Source organism: Salvia splendens, chromosome 1 (assembly GCF_004379255.2).
Source record: "Salvia splendens isolate huo1 chromosome 1, SspV2, whole genome shotgun sequence".
In the NCBI taxonomy this organism is placed as follows: domain Eukaryota; kingdom Viridiplantae; phylum Streptophyta; class Magnoliopsida; order Lamiales; family Lamiaceae; genus Salvia; species Salvia splendens.
Genome location: NC_056032.1, coordinates 16,932,588 through 16,948,828, shown reverse-complemented (window position 1 = coordinate 16,948,828; position 16,241 = coordinate 16,932,588). Strand labels below are relative to the sequence as shown.

The 16,241-nt window shown below is 39.1% G+C and overlaps 1 protein-coding gene across 1 annotated transcript; it reads left to right on the top strand.

Moving 5' to 3' along the window:
- Positions 1-1,643: 1,643 nt before the first annotated feature.
- On the top strand, positions 1,644-5,691 carry LOC121744377 (probable signal peptidase complex subunit 2). Its single transcript, XM_042137899.1, has 5 exons — positions 1,644-1,813; positions 1,968-2,119; positions 2,484-2,565; positions 5,181-5,323; positions 5,396-5,691. Exons 1-5 carry the CDS (start codon positions 1,709-1,711, stop codon positions 5,490-5,492), a joined length of 579 nt encoding a protein of 192 aa, XP_041993833.1. The 5' UTR covers positions 1,644-1,708; the 3' UTR covers positions 5,493-5,691.
- Positions 5,692-16,241: the final 10,550 nt, after the last annotated feature.

Below are 16,241 nucleotides of genomic sequence, written 5' to 3'. Positions count from 1 at the left end.
TCGTGCTACTGTTGAACAATGTAATGTAAGAGCATCCACAACTTGCCAGCGGCACGGTTGTGGGCTCGGCCCCACTTTTTCTGCCTGCTCTTTTGCAAGAGCACAACACCCACAGCTGTGCTCTTCCGCAAGGACGAGCACAATTAATTTAAAATTCAATTAAACAATAACATTTCAATAATACTAAAATTCATTAAAAAACTTAAATAATATTACAAATGACAAATAAAATAAAAATGACATAATTAAAATCCTAAAAAATTAAAAATTACATAATTAAAATACTAAAAATTAAAAAACCACTACGCGAAAATGGCGCCTGAAGTAATCTGCCGGAAACCGCGGCTGGTCGGCAACAAGCCTTTCGTGGGCTCCCTCTCGGTCACGATGAATGTAGCGCCGATTTAATATGGTTCGTTGAGGAGGAGCGGGGGTATTCGTCGCGACATATGCTTCGTAAGCGGCACGATGTTGTTCGTAATATTCTTGTTCTTCGCGTTCCGCTTCCGCCATAATATGGGTGAAATCCATTTGAGGTTTTGAATGAGGGATGAATGTGTTGATAGTTTGTATGAGAATTAAGAATGAGAGATGAATTGATGTGATAAATGGATGATGAATGTGTGTATTTATAGATGATTTTGGGGGAAAAAATTCAAAAAAAATCAGAAAAAACGGCCATATTTTTGGGATTTGGAAAATTTTAAAAATCATTTTATATAATTTAAAAACGATTTTTAAAATAAAAAAAATAATTCAAAGGCAACGGCTATGCCGTTGCCCAATCATAAGCCGCCACGTCGCCTGCTAACTGGCACGGCGCTGCTCGATGCATCGAGCAGCGCCGTGCCAGCGGCGCGAGCGCAGCGGCGGCGGTCCTCGTCCTCGCCGCTGGCACGGACGGCGGCCACCACCGTTGTGGATGCTCTAACTTATTCAACATAATCCTGTTGAACAATCTCTCCGTCCCCGAAAATTTGTCACATTTAATTTTTTGTACTCATTTTAGAAAAATAATAATAATAAATAGTTAAAGTGAAGAGAGAATAATGTAGATAAGAGTCTTTTTATATTATTATCTCTCCTACTTTATTATTTCACCACTTTAACTATTTATTATCATTTTTATAAAATGATTGCAGAAAATAAAATGCGATAAATTTTCAGGGACGGGTGGAGCATTCAATATAATCCAAAAGCAATATACCCATATTTTCTTAAGTTGGTTTGGTGGATTTAGGCACTTAAGTATATCCGTTACAAAACTATTTACTCCGAACTATGAATTTCTAGAATATATTAAAAAATTCACTGGAAAATATATAAATTTTGGAATTTTAAACCAAGGTTACATGTTCACAAATGTAGTTAGAAAAGGCGTTTTTAATTTAGTCAATCCCTTATGATAATATATGTACTTCCATTTATGTTCAATTACTCAAAAATTCCAATAGATAAATATTGTTTCGATGCTTTCACTTTATCACAGTAAATTGACATTAAAGAAATGTACAGACCAAAAGGAAGCTGAAAATCATTTATTTAAGCTAGATTTATTCATCTAAGCCCAGCCCATACGGGTCGACCCGAATAAAGCCCGGCCCAACTATCAAAATTATCTTTACGTCGTCTCTTTCTTCCTGCAGTCATACCTACGGTAACCGTATAATCAATTTCTCTTCCGACGATAACCCTAGAATCAGAGAAAATGCAGGAGAAGAAAGTGGAAAATCCCGCCAATAAGACCCCGAAGAAGACCAATCTGCTCGATCACAATTCCATCAAACACATTCTTGATGAGTCTGTCACTGAGGTTTGCGATTTCTTACGCATTTTCATGACCAATTTTGGTGATTTTACTGAAATTTGGGAATTTCCTTCATTTTGATTTTTTCTACCTGATTGAATGGTTTGATTAGAAATTGACTTGGATTTGACTGATTTTTTTTATCTTATTGTGGTTGTAGATCGTGACTAGCAAAGGGTATCCTGAAGATGTAAGGATGAGTAACATTCGGTTGCTGATTGGGGCGATCATCATTGTTATTGCCATCTTTGCGCAGTTTTACAACAAGAAGTTCCCTGAGAATCAGAACTTCCTCATCGGTTGCATAGTTTTATATCCTTTCTCATTTGCCTAATTTGTTAAGTTCGATTTTTTTTATATTTTTCTGGAATTGGGGATTGTGATCGATTTTCCCCTTCTCTTTTGTTTCATTCGTTTATCAGCTTTATTAGATTGGTTTGATTGATAATTGAGAACAGCATTTCTATAATGACTGATGGGGAAAAACACAACCTTCATGCGTTATGTTACTTTTCTTCTAAAACATATACTACTCCACTATGGATAGCATAAAGTAATGGTGCCTTTACATTTGAGTATCTAATTCACGAAAGAGCGTGAAGGGTTATTACTCATTTGAGGATTCATGTATCTCTGTTTGAGAACTGTGCTGTTTTTTGATCCTTGACACTGGCAAGTATGTTTTGTTCAATGGGATATTGCAACTGATTACAAACACGAAGGAAAAGAATGCCTTTCTATACACCTATCCTCCACCTGTAAGCTTAACTTTTCTCTTTCATGCGCTGTATGTTCTTGTTCTTAGTTTTCTTTTTATGCTATGTGATTTGAAGCAGTGTTGTCAAAATGTCGCTCGGGTCGCCTGGGTCGAGACCATCACCGCCCCAACATGGGTTGGTTGATCGAGATACAGGGTCGCTGATGGGTCGAGTGGGTTGCCTGGGTCGCCCTAAACACATGCTATCTCTGATTTTCTCAAATCTCTCACATGTTTTCTGACTCTCTCAATCACAATTCTCTATATATATGCATGCGCCACATCAAACTTTTCAAACCTACTTTCTACACTTTAGAATTCGCCTCTTCACTCCTAAACAAATCAACAATTCAAAGATCTTTTGCTGGCACCCTTCATATTTCCTTTGTTTTGATATTTTCAGACAATGGTTTCAATTATTATTGTGTTATGACTTATGAATTGTTTTGGTATTTTGATCATTTCTATTTTCCACTTTATCGCTATTCACATGAATTGCGTCTACATTTATATTATTTGATAGTATATTATAAACATTAGAGCAATATATTTATTTTATTTAATATTAAAAGGAAAAAAAATTAACCTAGATTTGTGGGTCTCTCGACCCCGTCGACTCGTCGACCCACGACCCGAATTTTCACCTCATCGACCCGGTGCGCCCTGCGACCCTAACAACACTGATTTGAAGTACCACGTGGCAACTATTGGTATTCCACATAGCAACAGATCTTTTAATTAGTGTTTTGTTGAATATGTTACATATAGTACTATTTCTGGCATGCTGTGAATTATGTTTAACTCTGGTTCTCTCGATGTGTTTCTTCTTGTTTGAAGTTTGAACATATTATGCTCAACCTGCTTTCCCTCTTAACTCGTGTTGCGTCATGTAAAACAGTGCAAATTATCAGAACATGAGAATTATCAGAACAGGGCAAATGACTCATTTGACCGTATCCATAATTCTCCTCTTCTGATAATTTCATCTTTCACTTTTTATGTTTTCTTTTTCTATTTTCCTAAAGCCTGTCAATGTAAAAGTAGTGTTTATTGATTGATAACTTTGCTATTTTATCTAGGGGATGTTCATGGTTTTGAATGATCTGATTGGGTCATTTGTTCTAGATTATTGGTTTTTATATATTTCTCTTCATTATATAGACTTAGATTATTCTTGATATCACTGTCAGAGCCATGTTATTAAGCTCCAACATTTAGAAACAATGTTTTGCTTTACCCATTGTATACTCACGTGTGTTATTGTGCTTAATTAGTTTCTTGCAATTTTACTTTAAATTAAGTTGTCAGATTGCCTTAGGTTCCTGGGGGCTGAAAGGGCTTTTCTTTATCTCACATAGTCTAGAACCCTATCGAAAATGGATGCATTTAGAGCTGCAGAGCATAGGATACTCAGATTTTTTAACCCAAGTTGATTTAAATCGATTGTATTAGAAAATGCTTACCTTCTGTCTCAGCTTGGTTTCCCCTGCATTTGAGTATAAGTACATCCTAAGAAGAAATTTCATCCCGCATCTAGTTTTATATTTGCTCCTATACCACAAATGAAATACTCTTCACAGCTTCTCATTCTCTTTGTAGTTTCCACTGATATACATACTTCGTAGTATATGTAGTGTTACCTTTACCATAGCAAAAATATTAATTTCAAACTGGGAAACATTATGGCTTCTGTATAGTATCGCTATTAATCTTTCTTAAGATTTGTATCTCGATATTGCTTCTTCTCTACTGTCAATTGTAATGAAACTTTAGCTGGTCTAAATGGTTTACATGTCTTTTTTCTTGGATAGATATTCATCTTATATTTGTTATTTTTTTTACTTTTCATCCTATTGAGGTCCAAATCTCTCTTAGACTTGAAAGGTGTGATGTTAATATTTCGAGAGCTCAAGTTGTTTCTGGTCCCCTTTTTAACCTGTTTCTGCTATAGAAGAAAATCATAGATGAACTTTAAGTATTAATAGAAGTTGTTAAAGCTCTGTTATTGTATTGTCTTCTTATTTTAGTTGTTTACGGGAATCCATTAAGGTTAGGAAATCCCATTAGTTTGGTTATTTTCACTTTATTTTTATTTCCCTCCTGATTGCATGTTTATGTTAAAGAATGACTTTCTTCTCATCCTGTGTTTCTTATGTCAGTAAATTGAATGTACAGCAAGTCTCATATGAAAGATCAATGATCGTTAGTACACTATCTATTAGCCTATTTATTTTTCATTTGAGCCAAGATTTAGGGTTTAGCATGGTGATTATATCATGCCTTCCAAGTTATTTTCCCGTGGCGTACTGTTCAAAGAAATTAATTTAAAAGTATGGCACAACAATATCAATTGTAGTAAACAGTGTTTTGTTCCAATCTGTGACTGATTTGGTTAGATTTGTTTCATAAATGATCTTGTAGGATCTTTCTGGAGTGCCTCGGTGTCTATGTTTTACTCTGTAATCATTGCACAATAAAATTCTTGTTTTAGAGTTAAGAAGAAAAGATTCATAAATCATGATTGCCTACTCGATTTTATTTCATATCACTATTCACATTTTATTTTGTATGTATACAGAAACTGAAAAATATCTACTGAATTGTTTGTTTCAACAGGATTCTTTCAACTATACTGGGTTAGTAGTGACTTCTAAGATGCCAAGATTCTCAGACATGTATACACTTACCATAGCCAGCGCAGACCCCAAGTCGATATCTGCAAAGCCATCAGTTGAATTTACCAAAAGTGTTACTAAGTGGTAATCTCTCGACGTTCCAAGCCATAGACGAACAACATTCCTGGTACTAATTCTGTTTGCGTCCTTTAATAGGTTCACTAAGGATGGAGTTTTGGTGGAGGGATTTTTCTGGAAGGACGTGGAGGGACTGATAAATGATTATGCCAAAGAATCTAAAAAGAGCAAATGAATTTCAACTTGTTACATATACCAGTGGATTGCATTCACGCGGACTACTAGTTTACATGGTAGAACAGTGAGAGTGAATGGGTTTTGTATTAAAAATATGGTTATCAAAATCTGGGCAGGATTACTGACATAACTCTGATTAAATTAGTACTACAAGTAATGATGGGCAGAATTTACAGATTTATATTCCTTGGTTTGAATTTTTGTTTCAGCTGCTCCGTTATATTTTTGCTTGAAGTTAGCATCATTCTATGTATGTTTACATTGGTTATTTTGAAATTCATATTCTTAATTAAAGCTCATTTCATCAAAAGTGGTAGTATATGTATATCCAGGCTTCGTAATAGTAAAAAATAAAAATCATGTGCGGATATCAATAATGACTTAATACAAAATTATTCTGACATGTCTGATACTATATTCCATTCGATTTGTAAGAATATATTTCAAGATTATATATATATATATATATATTATACTATTTAGTTTACGAGATTGGATAGCGCAATTCAATTCTAGATGGATAATCGTGTGATAATTAGTTGAGTCACACACTCCAACTAAAATAATCTCACTATTCAATGCTAGATTAATGACTGTTTTGTTTAACAAACCTAATAGCCACTAAATTACAAATGTAAATTGTATATACATCAACTTATTAGATAAGTTTTATTAAAAATTGATTTTTAAATATTAGTAATAAATTTAAAATGAATTATATATCATTCTTTAACAATTTAGAAAATTATTAAAATTTTAAATAAATATCCATATTATGAAAAAAAATTAGTTTTTATTGAATATTGTATAATTATTTCACATCAAACTTGAAATCATGTGAAAATTTATCATAAACTTTCCATGCATTTTTCTATTTTATTACTATAGAATAATAAAACTGGAATAAAGATAAGTGCGGCTTGGTGCTTGGGCAGCCACATAAAACTGAAATCAAATTGTCATTTAAAAAAATAATACTATTAAATTATCAACGTCAGCTGAAGAATGAGAAGTGATGAATTCTTGGTGTTCAATTCGCCTGGCTAACTAACCATTGGCGATAAGTAACGATGAAAAAGAAATGAATTGATGTCTCATCAAATCTTATTAAAGTAAGGATTAGTTGTTAAAATAATTAACGGATGTTGACACAACTTTATCATTATTTTTCTGATTTTTTTAATATCTGCAATGTTTCTACCTTAAATTTTAGAAAATAGAGAATTTTAATTCTTTTACTACTTAAAATTTAAGAACGCATGCATCAAATATAATCGATATGGGTTTGTAATACAACTCCTTCCGTCTCAGGCCATCCACAACGCTGTTGCTATACCGTTCCTTAAACTACTATTTACGGACCCCACTGTACTTTTTTACTCCATCCTTAACTAAGGAACGGAACCTGCAACCCTCCGTTCCTTAACCGTTCCTTATATTACTATTCATTCAATTTTATTTTTTATTTTTATTTACAACCCAATTCAATTAAAACAAACACAGTTCATTAAAAAACACACAACATAAAAAAAAGTACAACTTAAAATTTAAAAAAATAAAAAACACACAATTAAAATCCTAAAAAATTAAACGTTGAATAATTTAAAATACAAATTTAAAGAAAAAAAAACTACTCCGCCGGCGAATCATCCCCTGAAGGCGGTGGAGGTGCAATAGGAGGCGGAAGGCCAAGTTGTGCTGCCATATAAACAGTTCCGTTCCACCAAGCTTGGTATTGGGAGGGCGAGAAGTGGGAAGTGTCTGTCATTGTGGCGGTCATGTACACCGCCATAAGGGTGTTCGAGCCTCCCCCCGAGCCCGATCCCGAGCCCGCCTGGCTTGATTCGCCTCTGCCCTTCCTCGCTCTAGCCGCTTTCGCTGCCTTCGTCCCTTGCGGCCGACGGCACCCACGGCTGGATACCGCGGCATCGCTGGCCGTGCCCGCAAACTCCTGCGGTGCACCCTCTTGTGCGTCGCTGCCCTCACCGGTGTCACCAGACAAGTATTGGCCACTCGCCGTGTGCTTCGTGCGCTTTGAGGTTGAGCCCGAGCAGGAGCGGACACCGCCGGCCCACCTTTCCTCGTCCTTGACGACCTGCCAAATATCAACATATTTGAATTGTTTACCGGTGTTCTGGTTGTAGACGCGCAAAGCCGCCCTCAGAATGTCGGCTCCCGAAGCTCCTCTTTGGTAGTGTGTCGCTTCGGTCGAGTAGATGCCGCAGAATTTTCTGACCTGTTTGTCGACTCGGCCAAAGTGAGAGCGGAGCATCTTATATGTGCGCTTCCGGGACCCTTTCGGCTTAATCTGGTGGTATATCTCGGTGACCTTTTCCCAGAAGCACTTGTTGGGTTGTTGATTCCAGACGACGGGATCGTACGAGACGGTGATCCAGACGTTGTACACTGCCATCGTTTCGTTGTTGCTGTACGGATGCCGGCCTAGATCCTCCTCTTCCTCCTCCTCCTCTTCGCCCGCCTCCGACTCTGCCCTGGATCTTCCACCGCCTCGGCCTACTCCCAGAGTGGGTTCAATGGGGAAATCCTCCCGAATTTGGGATAATCCCTGCGAATACCGCGGGGCGGAGGGACGAGCGTATGCATCCACGTCAAAAGTGGGTGGTTGGTACCCACCCGGCGTCGCCGAACCTTGGGTGCCCGGCGTCGACGAACCGGAACCACCCAGTGTGTTGTACATGGTCTCCCAATCGTTAAACGTGTTGGGTCTAGTATGAGGTCTAATGTTCTAGGTCGAGCTACTAACTCCAACGAATCCACTAGATCACTAGGTCTAGGAACTCAAGGGAATATGGGAGACTCAGTCGTTGGACACACAAAGCTCGTGTTTCAAAGATCCCTCTACCCGTTATACTATAGACTAGTATAGAGAAGCAGGGGTCGGTCCCACGAAGATGGACTCGTAAGAAAGCATCTAAAGACTTTGGTTTAGAAAGCGGCTGCTGCCACGCAAATTGGGTTGAGGTTGACTACTATTAAACCTAGGCACAGAATCAAACACTAGACTTAGGAACTGTAAACGTCTCACTTGCAACGAACATCAAAATAACCAATTGATTTCCTGGACTGAGCAAACAACTCCTTAATATAACCAAACAGAAAGCGAGTAACAGCGGGGACCATATTCCAGAAATAACAAGTACGGAAGAAAAAGCTGCCACTAACTTACTAAAGTTTTAACTGACAGCAACATGCATCTCACCGACTGAATTAAACACGAACATGAAGAAAGCAGAGCACGTACCCAGATTCGAACATAATATAAAAATTCGGACGTCGGAAACTTGCGACTAGCTGGAAATAAAATAGATCTACATAAACTAGACGGAATGAAACGAAGACACGAAAGCTAGGCATCAACTCCGATCACCCTATTTCAGATCCAACCGCCGGATGCTTAATCCACTCCGGATCCAAGCATTCCGAACCCAACAACAACCAAAATCAACTCCATAACTTCTGATTCGAACGATCTGCTCCGATCAACACAAAAATCAAACATCCAATTCCGCAGCGGCATCAAACTCAAAATAAATGACATCCATGATCGAAATTAATCAACAACTCAAAATATGGAAAACAAAAACTTCATAAACAACGAAAATGCAACAGCAAACAGGGTCGAGCTTCGAACGGCGAAGCTCAGTGAAATTCACGACTGTAAAGTAAAATGAAAGCGATTAAATTGTTTCTTCGCCCTCTGCAAGGACGATGTTACCCAATTACTACCTAGCAAAGTAAACCCGAGAATCCCCCACAATTTCCCGATAAAACCCAAAAGTATGTAGAAGTAGTGAGCTAGAGCTACAATCTGGTCATAAGGCCTCCACCGAGAAGGTCCCCTCTGATTGCATGCTTTCTTCTTTATATATGTGCGGACATAATCTTCTAGAAGCCTTCGTAGAAATCTCCATTCTACCCGTCAGCTCCTTGATTTCCTCCGTCTTGTAATTTTTCTTCAAATTACTCACTTATTCGCCAGTTTCCTTGGACCATGCAAATGTCCTTTTCTTTTCTTTTCTTGGGTCTAGCGAAAATCTTCTACATACCTGGCTTAAAACATGTGTTAGACCCCGCAAATACAAGAATTTTACCCTATAACCTATGCATGAAATTAGCCTTATCAGGGGGTTCCGTCCCTCCGGCACGGAACGCGGGACTGTTCCGCGCAGCGTTGCGGATGCTCTCAACTGGCACATTTCTTAGTCGGCACGTGATTTTAAGAGTGGTTGGCTAATGTATTTAATTGGAGAGAGAAAGGTGATTGTAAGTATTAAATGGAGAGAGAAATAGAATTGAATATTTATTTGGGGAGAGAGGAAAAATGGTTGGATGTATTAATTGAAGAGAAAAAGTTTCTAAAAATAATAATGTATCATCTTTTTTGGAACAAACTAAAAAGTAAAGTGTATCATCTCAAGTGGGACGAATGTAATAGTATTTTTGGAGTAAACTTGTAATTCATTGAAGTGTCAAAAAATACATCAGTTGTGTAGAATTGTAGTACATATTAGTAGTAGTATATAATTACAGATTAATCTATTTTTCCTTATGTAAGTAAGCATCCCTCATTTTTTATGATTATAAACTCTTTTGTAATTTATCTGACGTGATAGTGACTCAGAGTATAGTCAGATTATCAATTTTAGTAGTTAGTGGTTTCGTATATTGCGAATATACTAGGCAATCATCTCTTGTAAACATTGGTCGGCTTTCTATATAAGATACGAAAAAAAGAGTATAAATCGCTAAATAAGTTCAAAATTTGTTGAAGAGTTTTATCAATGGAATATTAATGTGTGCGTTACTAAAACATATAGCTGCTTGTCCAATTGTTGGATACCCCTTTTCAAAAGTTTAATAGGTATGAATCTCTATTTATCATATCTTCCTAAATCTAGAATATACTACCACCGTCTCATATTAAGTGTCACATTTAGTGTGGACACGAGTTTTAAGAATTATAAAAAAAATGGGTTGAATAAGTTAGTGGATTATGAGTCTCACTTATATATATTAGTTTTATAATAAATGTGAGTAAAATTGGTTGGTGGAATGCGAGGTCTACTTACCATAAAAGTGAAATGTGACTCTTATTGTGGGACGGACCAAAATGGAAAAATGTGACACTTATTGTGGGACAGATGTAGTATAAAATAAAATAATTTTCTAATAATTTAAGTTGAAATAGGACGCCAAAAAGAGAAGACTTTTTTATGGCAATTTAGATTGTAGACAATGGCGGATCCAGAAAGCTAAATCCATGGGGTCGGATATAATAAAAATTTAATTATAATATAATTTTTAAATAGTGCTCCCTTCGTCTAATAATAGATGACACACTTGAAGAATGACACGAGATTTTAGGAGATGTTGTTTTGTGTGTTAGGTGTAGAGAGAAAATAATATATTTATATTAATGTGAGAGGGGGCTTTTTCTAAAAAAAAGAAATGTAACATTTTTGTGGGACAAACTAAAAAGGAAAGTGTGACATCTATTATGGAACGGAGGGAGTACTATTTTTAAAATCATTATTTTTTAAATAGTCATATTCCTATTCAGTGAGCTATAGTTAATTTCTTAGAATATCCGTGTATAGAAGCGGAGCCAGGAATTCTACTCCAAAGATGTAAAAATATCCATGAGAAAAATTAGAAGAAACGAGAGGGTGCATTTATGAAGAAATTTAAATAATTTTTTGCAAATTTATCAAACAAAATACACTATACTTGAAAGTATGAGAGTGGGCATTTAAACCACCTGCAGACCATGCAGTTCGCCATTGTCCTTAGAGCATCTCCAATGGCGGCGAGCGGACAGGTTAGCCGATTCCCGGCACTGGCCGGTCCGCTCGCCGAAACATTCGAACCGGCGAGCGCCATTTCGGCGAAAAAATCGGCGACCCGACTCCAATTTTTGGGCGTTGGCCGATCCGCTTGTCGGTCGGCTGGCCGCCATTGCAGGCTCCCGATCGGCGAGCGATCGACCAGCTCAATTTTTTTTTTAATTTTTCGAAACACTCTATATACGCGATTTGCACGTCATTTTCATTCGCACCACTTGTTTTAACGAGTTTTCTCTCCATCTTAATTTCTGTACAAGAGCAACAACGTGAAATGAGTAACGCGGGTGGTAGTAGTGATGATAGTGGTGGGGATGCTGAGGATTACGAACGGCAAATGAACAAAGAGTTGCAGGCCTATACGTCCCGCGAGATAAACCGGTTGATACAAAGGGCCTTGCGGCCGGCGGTACCTCGACCTCCACCCGTTGTCCACCGACAAGCAGTGATTGATCGGGATCACGTAGCTGCACATCAGCGGCTGTATGAAGACTACTTTGCGAAGGAGCCGCAGTTTGGGGCGCCTCTTTTCAGGCGGCGTTTTAGGATGAGTAGGGCAGTGTTTATGCGTATCGTTGATGCATTGGAGCGTCGATATTTGTGTTTCCGGTTCAGGTACGATGCGGCTGGCAGACCCGGCCACACACCTATACAAAAGTGCACTGCGGCAATCAGCCGTGCTCTTGCCAACGAGCACTGTTGTGGGCCCGGCGCCACTATTTCTGCCTGCTCTTAGGTAAGAGCACAACACCCACAGAGGTGCTCTTCCGCAAGGACGAGCACAAGGGTCCCACCATTCTATTATTCAATTTAAATAAAAACATTTCCATAATATTAAAATTCATTAAAAAAACTGAAATAATATTACAAATTACAAATCAAATAAAAAGACATAATTAAAATCCTAAAAAATAAAAATTACATAATTAAAATCCTAAAAATTAACAATTACATAATTAAAATACTAAAAATTAAAAATTACATAATTAAAGCTAAAAATATCCTCGTGGAAGACTATTCATCTGGCGGCACTATCCCCAATTGTTTTTGGAGGCCCAATATCATGGCCTCGTGAGATCGAAGTTGCGAGGGGGTCATAGTTGACCTTTCGGCCATATTGAGCTGGGCCAAAATCCCCCACAACGAGTTGGTGGGGGGTGGAGGCGGTTGAGGTGCACCGAAGCCTTGAGGAGGCTGAATGCCAAGTTGTGCTGCCATAAACGTAACTCCGTTAACCCAGACTTGGTATTGGGTGGGCGTAAAGCGGGAAGTGTCGGCCATTGTGGCGGTCATGTACATGGACATAAGGGAGTTCGAGGGTCCCCCCGAGCCCGCCTGGCTTGATTCGGCTCGGCCCCTCCTCCCTCTAGCTACCTTCGCCGCATTTCTCCCTTGCGGCCGACGACGTCCACGGGAGGACCCCTCGGCATCGTCTGCCGGGGTCTCCTCATGCGAGGCAAACTCTTGTGGCCCACTGCCCAAACCTCCCTCACCAGACGAGTATTGGCCACTCGCCGTGTGCTTCGTGCGCTTCGAGGTCGAGCCCGAGCTGGGACTGCACACCGCCGGCCCACCTTTCCTCGTCCCTGACGACCTCCCAAATATCTGCATATTTGAATTGTTTGCCGGTGTCTTCAAAGTAGACCCGCAAAGCCGACGTCAGAATGTCGGCTCCCGCGGCTCCGCTTTGATACTGAGCCGCTTCATGCTTGTAGATGGCGCAGAATCGTTTGACCTCTCTGTCGACTCGGTCAAAGTGAGCGCGGAGCATCTTATATGTGCGGCGGTGGGTCTTTTTCGGCTTAATCTCGTGGTAGGCCTCGGTGACCTTTTCCCAGAAGCACTTCCGGGGTTGTTGATTCCCGACGATGGGATCGTACGAGACTCTGATCCAGGAGTTGTACACCGCCAGCGTTTCTTTGGGGTCGTACGGATGCCGGCCTAGATCCTCCTCCTCTTCCGCTCTGGAACTTCCCCCGCCTCGGCCTCCTCCCACGCCTCGGCCTTCTTCCGGAGTGGGTTGAACCGGATAATCCTCCCGAATCTGGGAGTTCCTGCGAATACCGCGGGACGGAGGGACGAGGGTATGCATCCACATCAAAATTGGGTGGTTGGTACCCCCCGGCGTCGACGAACCGGAACCACCCAATGTGTTGTACATGTTCCCCCAGTCGCCGAATGCGTTGAGATCCCACGAGCCGGAGCCGCCACCGCCGGAGTTTCCGTCGCCGGACATTTTGTGATGAGATGTTAGATGAAAATTGGAGAGGAAATAGAGATGATTTCGGAAGAATAGATGTGTAGTTGTGCGTGAAATGAGGATGAATTAGGAGTATTTATAAAGTAAAAAAATAAAAATAAATAAAAAAAGGAAAACGGCTATTAACTGTAATATTACCGTTTTTCACATTTTTTATTTAATTATTTTTTTTATTTAATCCGAATTAAAAAAAATGAATTATTGCGTCAGCATGACGATGCCCACTCACGAGACGACGAGTGGGCGTCAAGCATGGCCAGGGAGTGCGCCACGTCGCCTCGGCGCGTGCGGAGCCGTCCCGCGTTTCGTCACGGCGGAACAGGACTGGTGACGGGCTGGGGGCGGGCTGATGACGGGACGAGATGCTGCAACGCGTCCTGCCCCGGTTCCGTCACGCAGGAACGGAATACGGGCCACCCGCATAACGCGTTGCGGGTGGCCTAAAAGGACTTGAGTTCGTATTTATCCGTCAAGCTAAATATTGACCAAATTAAATCCAATATAATACAAGTTAGAAACCAATGTGGTGCAACATTGTAATTTTATTTTTCACTAAAGAATTTAGTTTATAATCTAAAGTTTAGAGAACTTTATATAGTTTACCTTTTAATTTATTTTATAAAAATATATTCAATACGAAATCATAGAAAAAAATAAATACTCCAATTTAGTAGCACCATTATTTTTCTCTTTCCAATTAAGAGCACTCAGTTGTGGAGTGGGAGCCGAAGCCCACTCCCCACCCACCCCCCCACCAATCGGCTCCCACCAGCTTTCATTGTGGAGAGGGAACCGAAGACCACTCCCCATCGCCCCCGCCAATATGCGATCGGCTTTGCATCAGTCCTGCCATCGGCTCCGATTGCGGGGTATCAGGGCCGATTTCATTTTTTTTTAAAAAGTTACCAACAATTAAAAATATATTCAACAATTAAAAAATATGAGACGTGGCTGCCAGATAATTTTTTTTGGGTGTTTAACATACTCAGTTGTTTAATTATTGTGGACACTCTCCAAAGCTATATGGTTAGGGCATCCACTATAAGGCGGACATTTCCAATAGCCCCGCCTCCTTCTTTGTCCACAACCCTAGTTTATTTGTCTGCGCCCACAAAAAAAAGTGTCTGCAGCTATAAGGTGTACACTTCCAATAGCCCAAAATTTTTAGCCACTTTTTCATTTTATTTTATTTCCGTTTATTTTAAATCAATTATAATTAAAATTATCGGAATGTAAATAATTAGAAAATGAGGTAATTGGGACCGAATATTCGTTGTATTGGAAACGGTAAAATTATACAACGAACATTTAAACTTAAACGAGATGGAGGAAGAATTTTACTCGATCCCCACGGAGGGGGAGTTTGACTCCAACCCCACGGCTGGGAAGGATAGCCGCCATATCCCGTTTCGTCAGTGCCGGGTGATTCGTCGTCTCCACCTTGCATTTTTTGAGAGTGAAAGTGTAGAGATTGAATTAATGGAGAGTATTTGAAAATGTGTAAAATGGGTGGTGGAGGAGTGGTATTTATAATACAATTTTTGAAAATAATTATACATATATATATAGGGGAGCGTTATTCTCCTTTTCACATCTTAGATCATTTTTCCTTCTTAATATTACGCGTTAGATCTAAGGCATCAACGGATCAGATTGATTCTATAAAACCGGTTCCATGTTGCATTATAGAAGGTGGTTGTATGCATTACAGGGTTATTATTGACATTTGACGGAAAAGTAACTGCCACATTTTGGTATCTGCGAATAATGCACCACATGGTCACGAGTAATGCATATAATTGACTATATAATGCACAATATGTGAACTGCAATGCATACGAATAAGATGTACCATGTTATGATGTTTGGACACACGTTTCTTGTTTCCCCTAAGGGTTTAATAAGCTTAGGGGCTAGGGTATAGTACGTACACACGTATGTAATCTTCACATGGTAACGAGGAATGGATATAATTGACCATATAATGCACAATTTGTGAACTGCGATGCATACGAACAAGATGTGCTGTGTTATGATGTTTGACACACGTTTCTTGTTTCCCCTAAGGGTTTAATAAGCTTAGGGGCTAGGGTATAGTACGTACGCATTAATAACAAATTATAAAACGATACGAATAATTCACCAAATTGTCACGAGTAATGGATGTTATTAACTATATAATGCACAATATGTGAACTGCAATGCATACGAATAAGATGTACCATGTTATGATGTTTGACACACGTTTCTTGTTTCCCCTAAGGGTTTAATAAGCTTAGGAGCTAGGGTATAGTACGTAGACATTACTAACAAATTGTTGTTATTGGAATATACGTATGTGCATTATTTGGTTTAGGTAGTGCATTATGTAGCTGTTAATTGTCATTTTCTCAGTATATTATGCATTATTAGAGGTATTGTGTATATGGGTTAATCAACGGATTGAAGATTATATACGTGCATTTAGTAATGTCTACGTACTATACCCTAGCCCCTAAGCTTATTAAACCCTTAGGGGAAACAAGAAACGTGTGTCAAACATCATAACATGGTACATCTTATTCGTATGCATTGCAGTTCACATATTGTACATTATATAGTTAATAACATCCATTACTCGTGACAA

What these genes read in the sequence shown, in the direction of transcription:
- LOC121744377 (XM_042137899.1), top strand. Translation starts at nt 1,709, where the DNA reads ATGCAGGAGAAGAAAGTGGAAAATCCCGCCAATAAGACCCCGAAGAAG. An exon ending in CTCATCGGTTGCATAGTTTT is followed by an intron (nt 2,120 to 2,483) that starts ATATCCTTTCTC and finishes TGACACTGGCAA; the next exon opens with GTATGTTTTGTTCAATGGGA. An exon ending in ACCAAAAGTGTTACTAAGTG is followed by an intron (nt 5,324 to 5,395) that starts GTAATCTCTCGA and finishes GTCCTTTAATAG; the next exon opens with GTTCACTAAGGATGGAGTTT.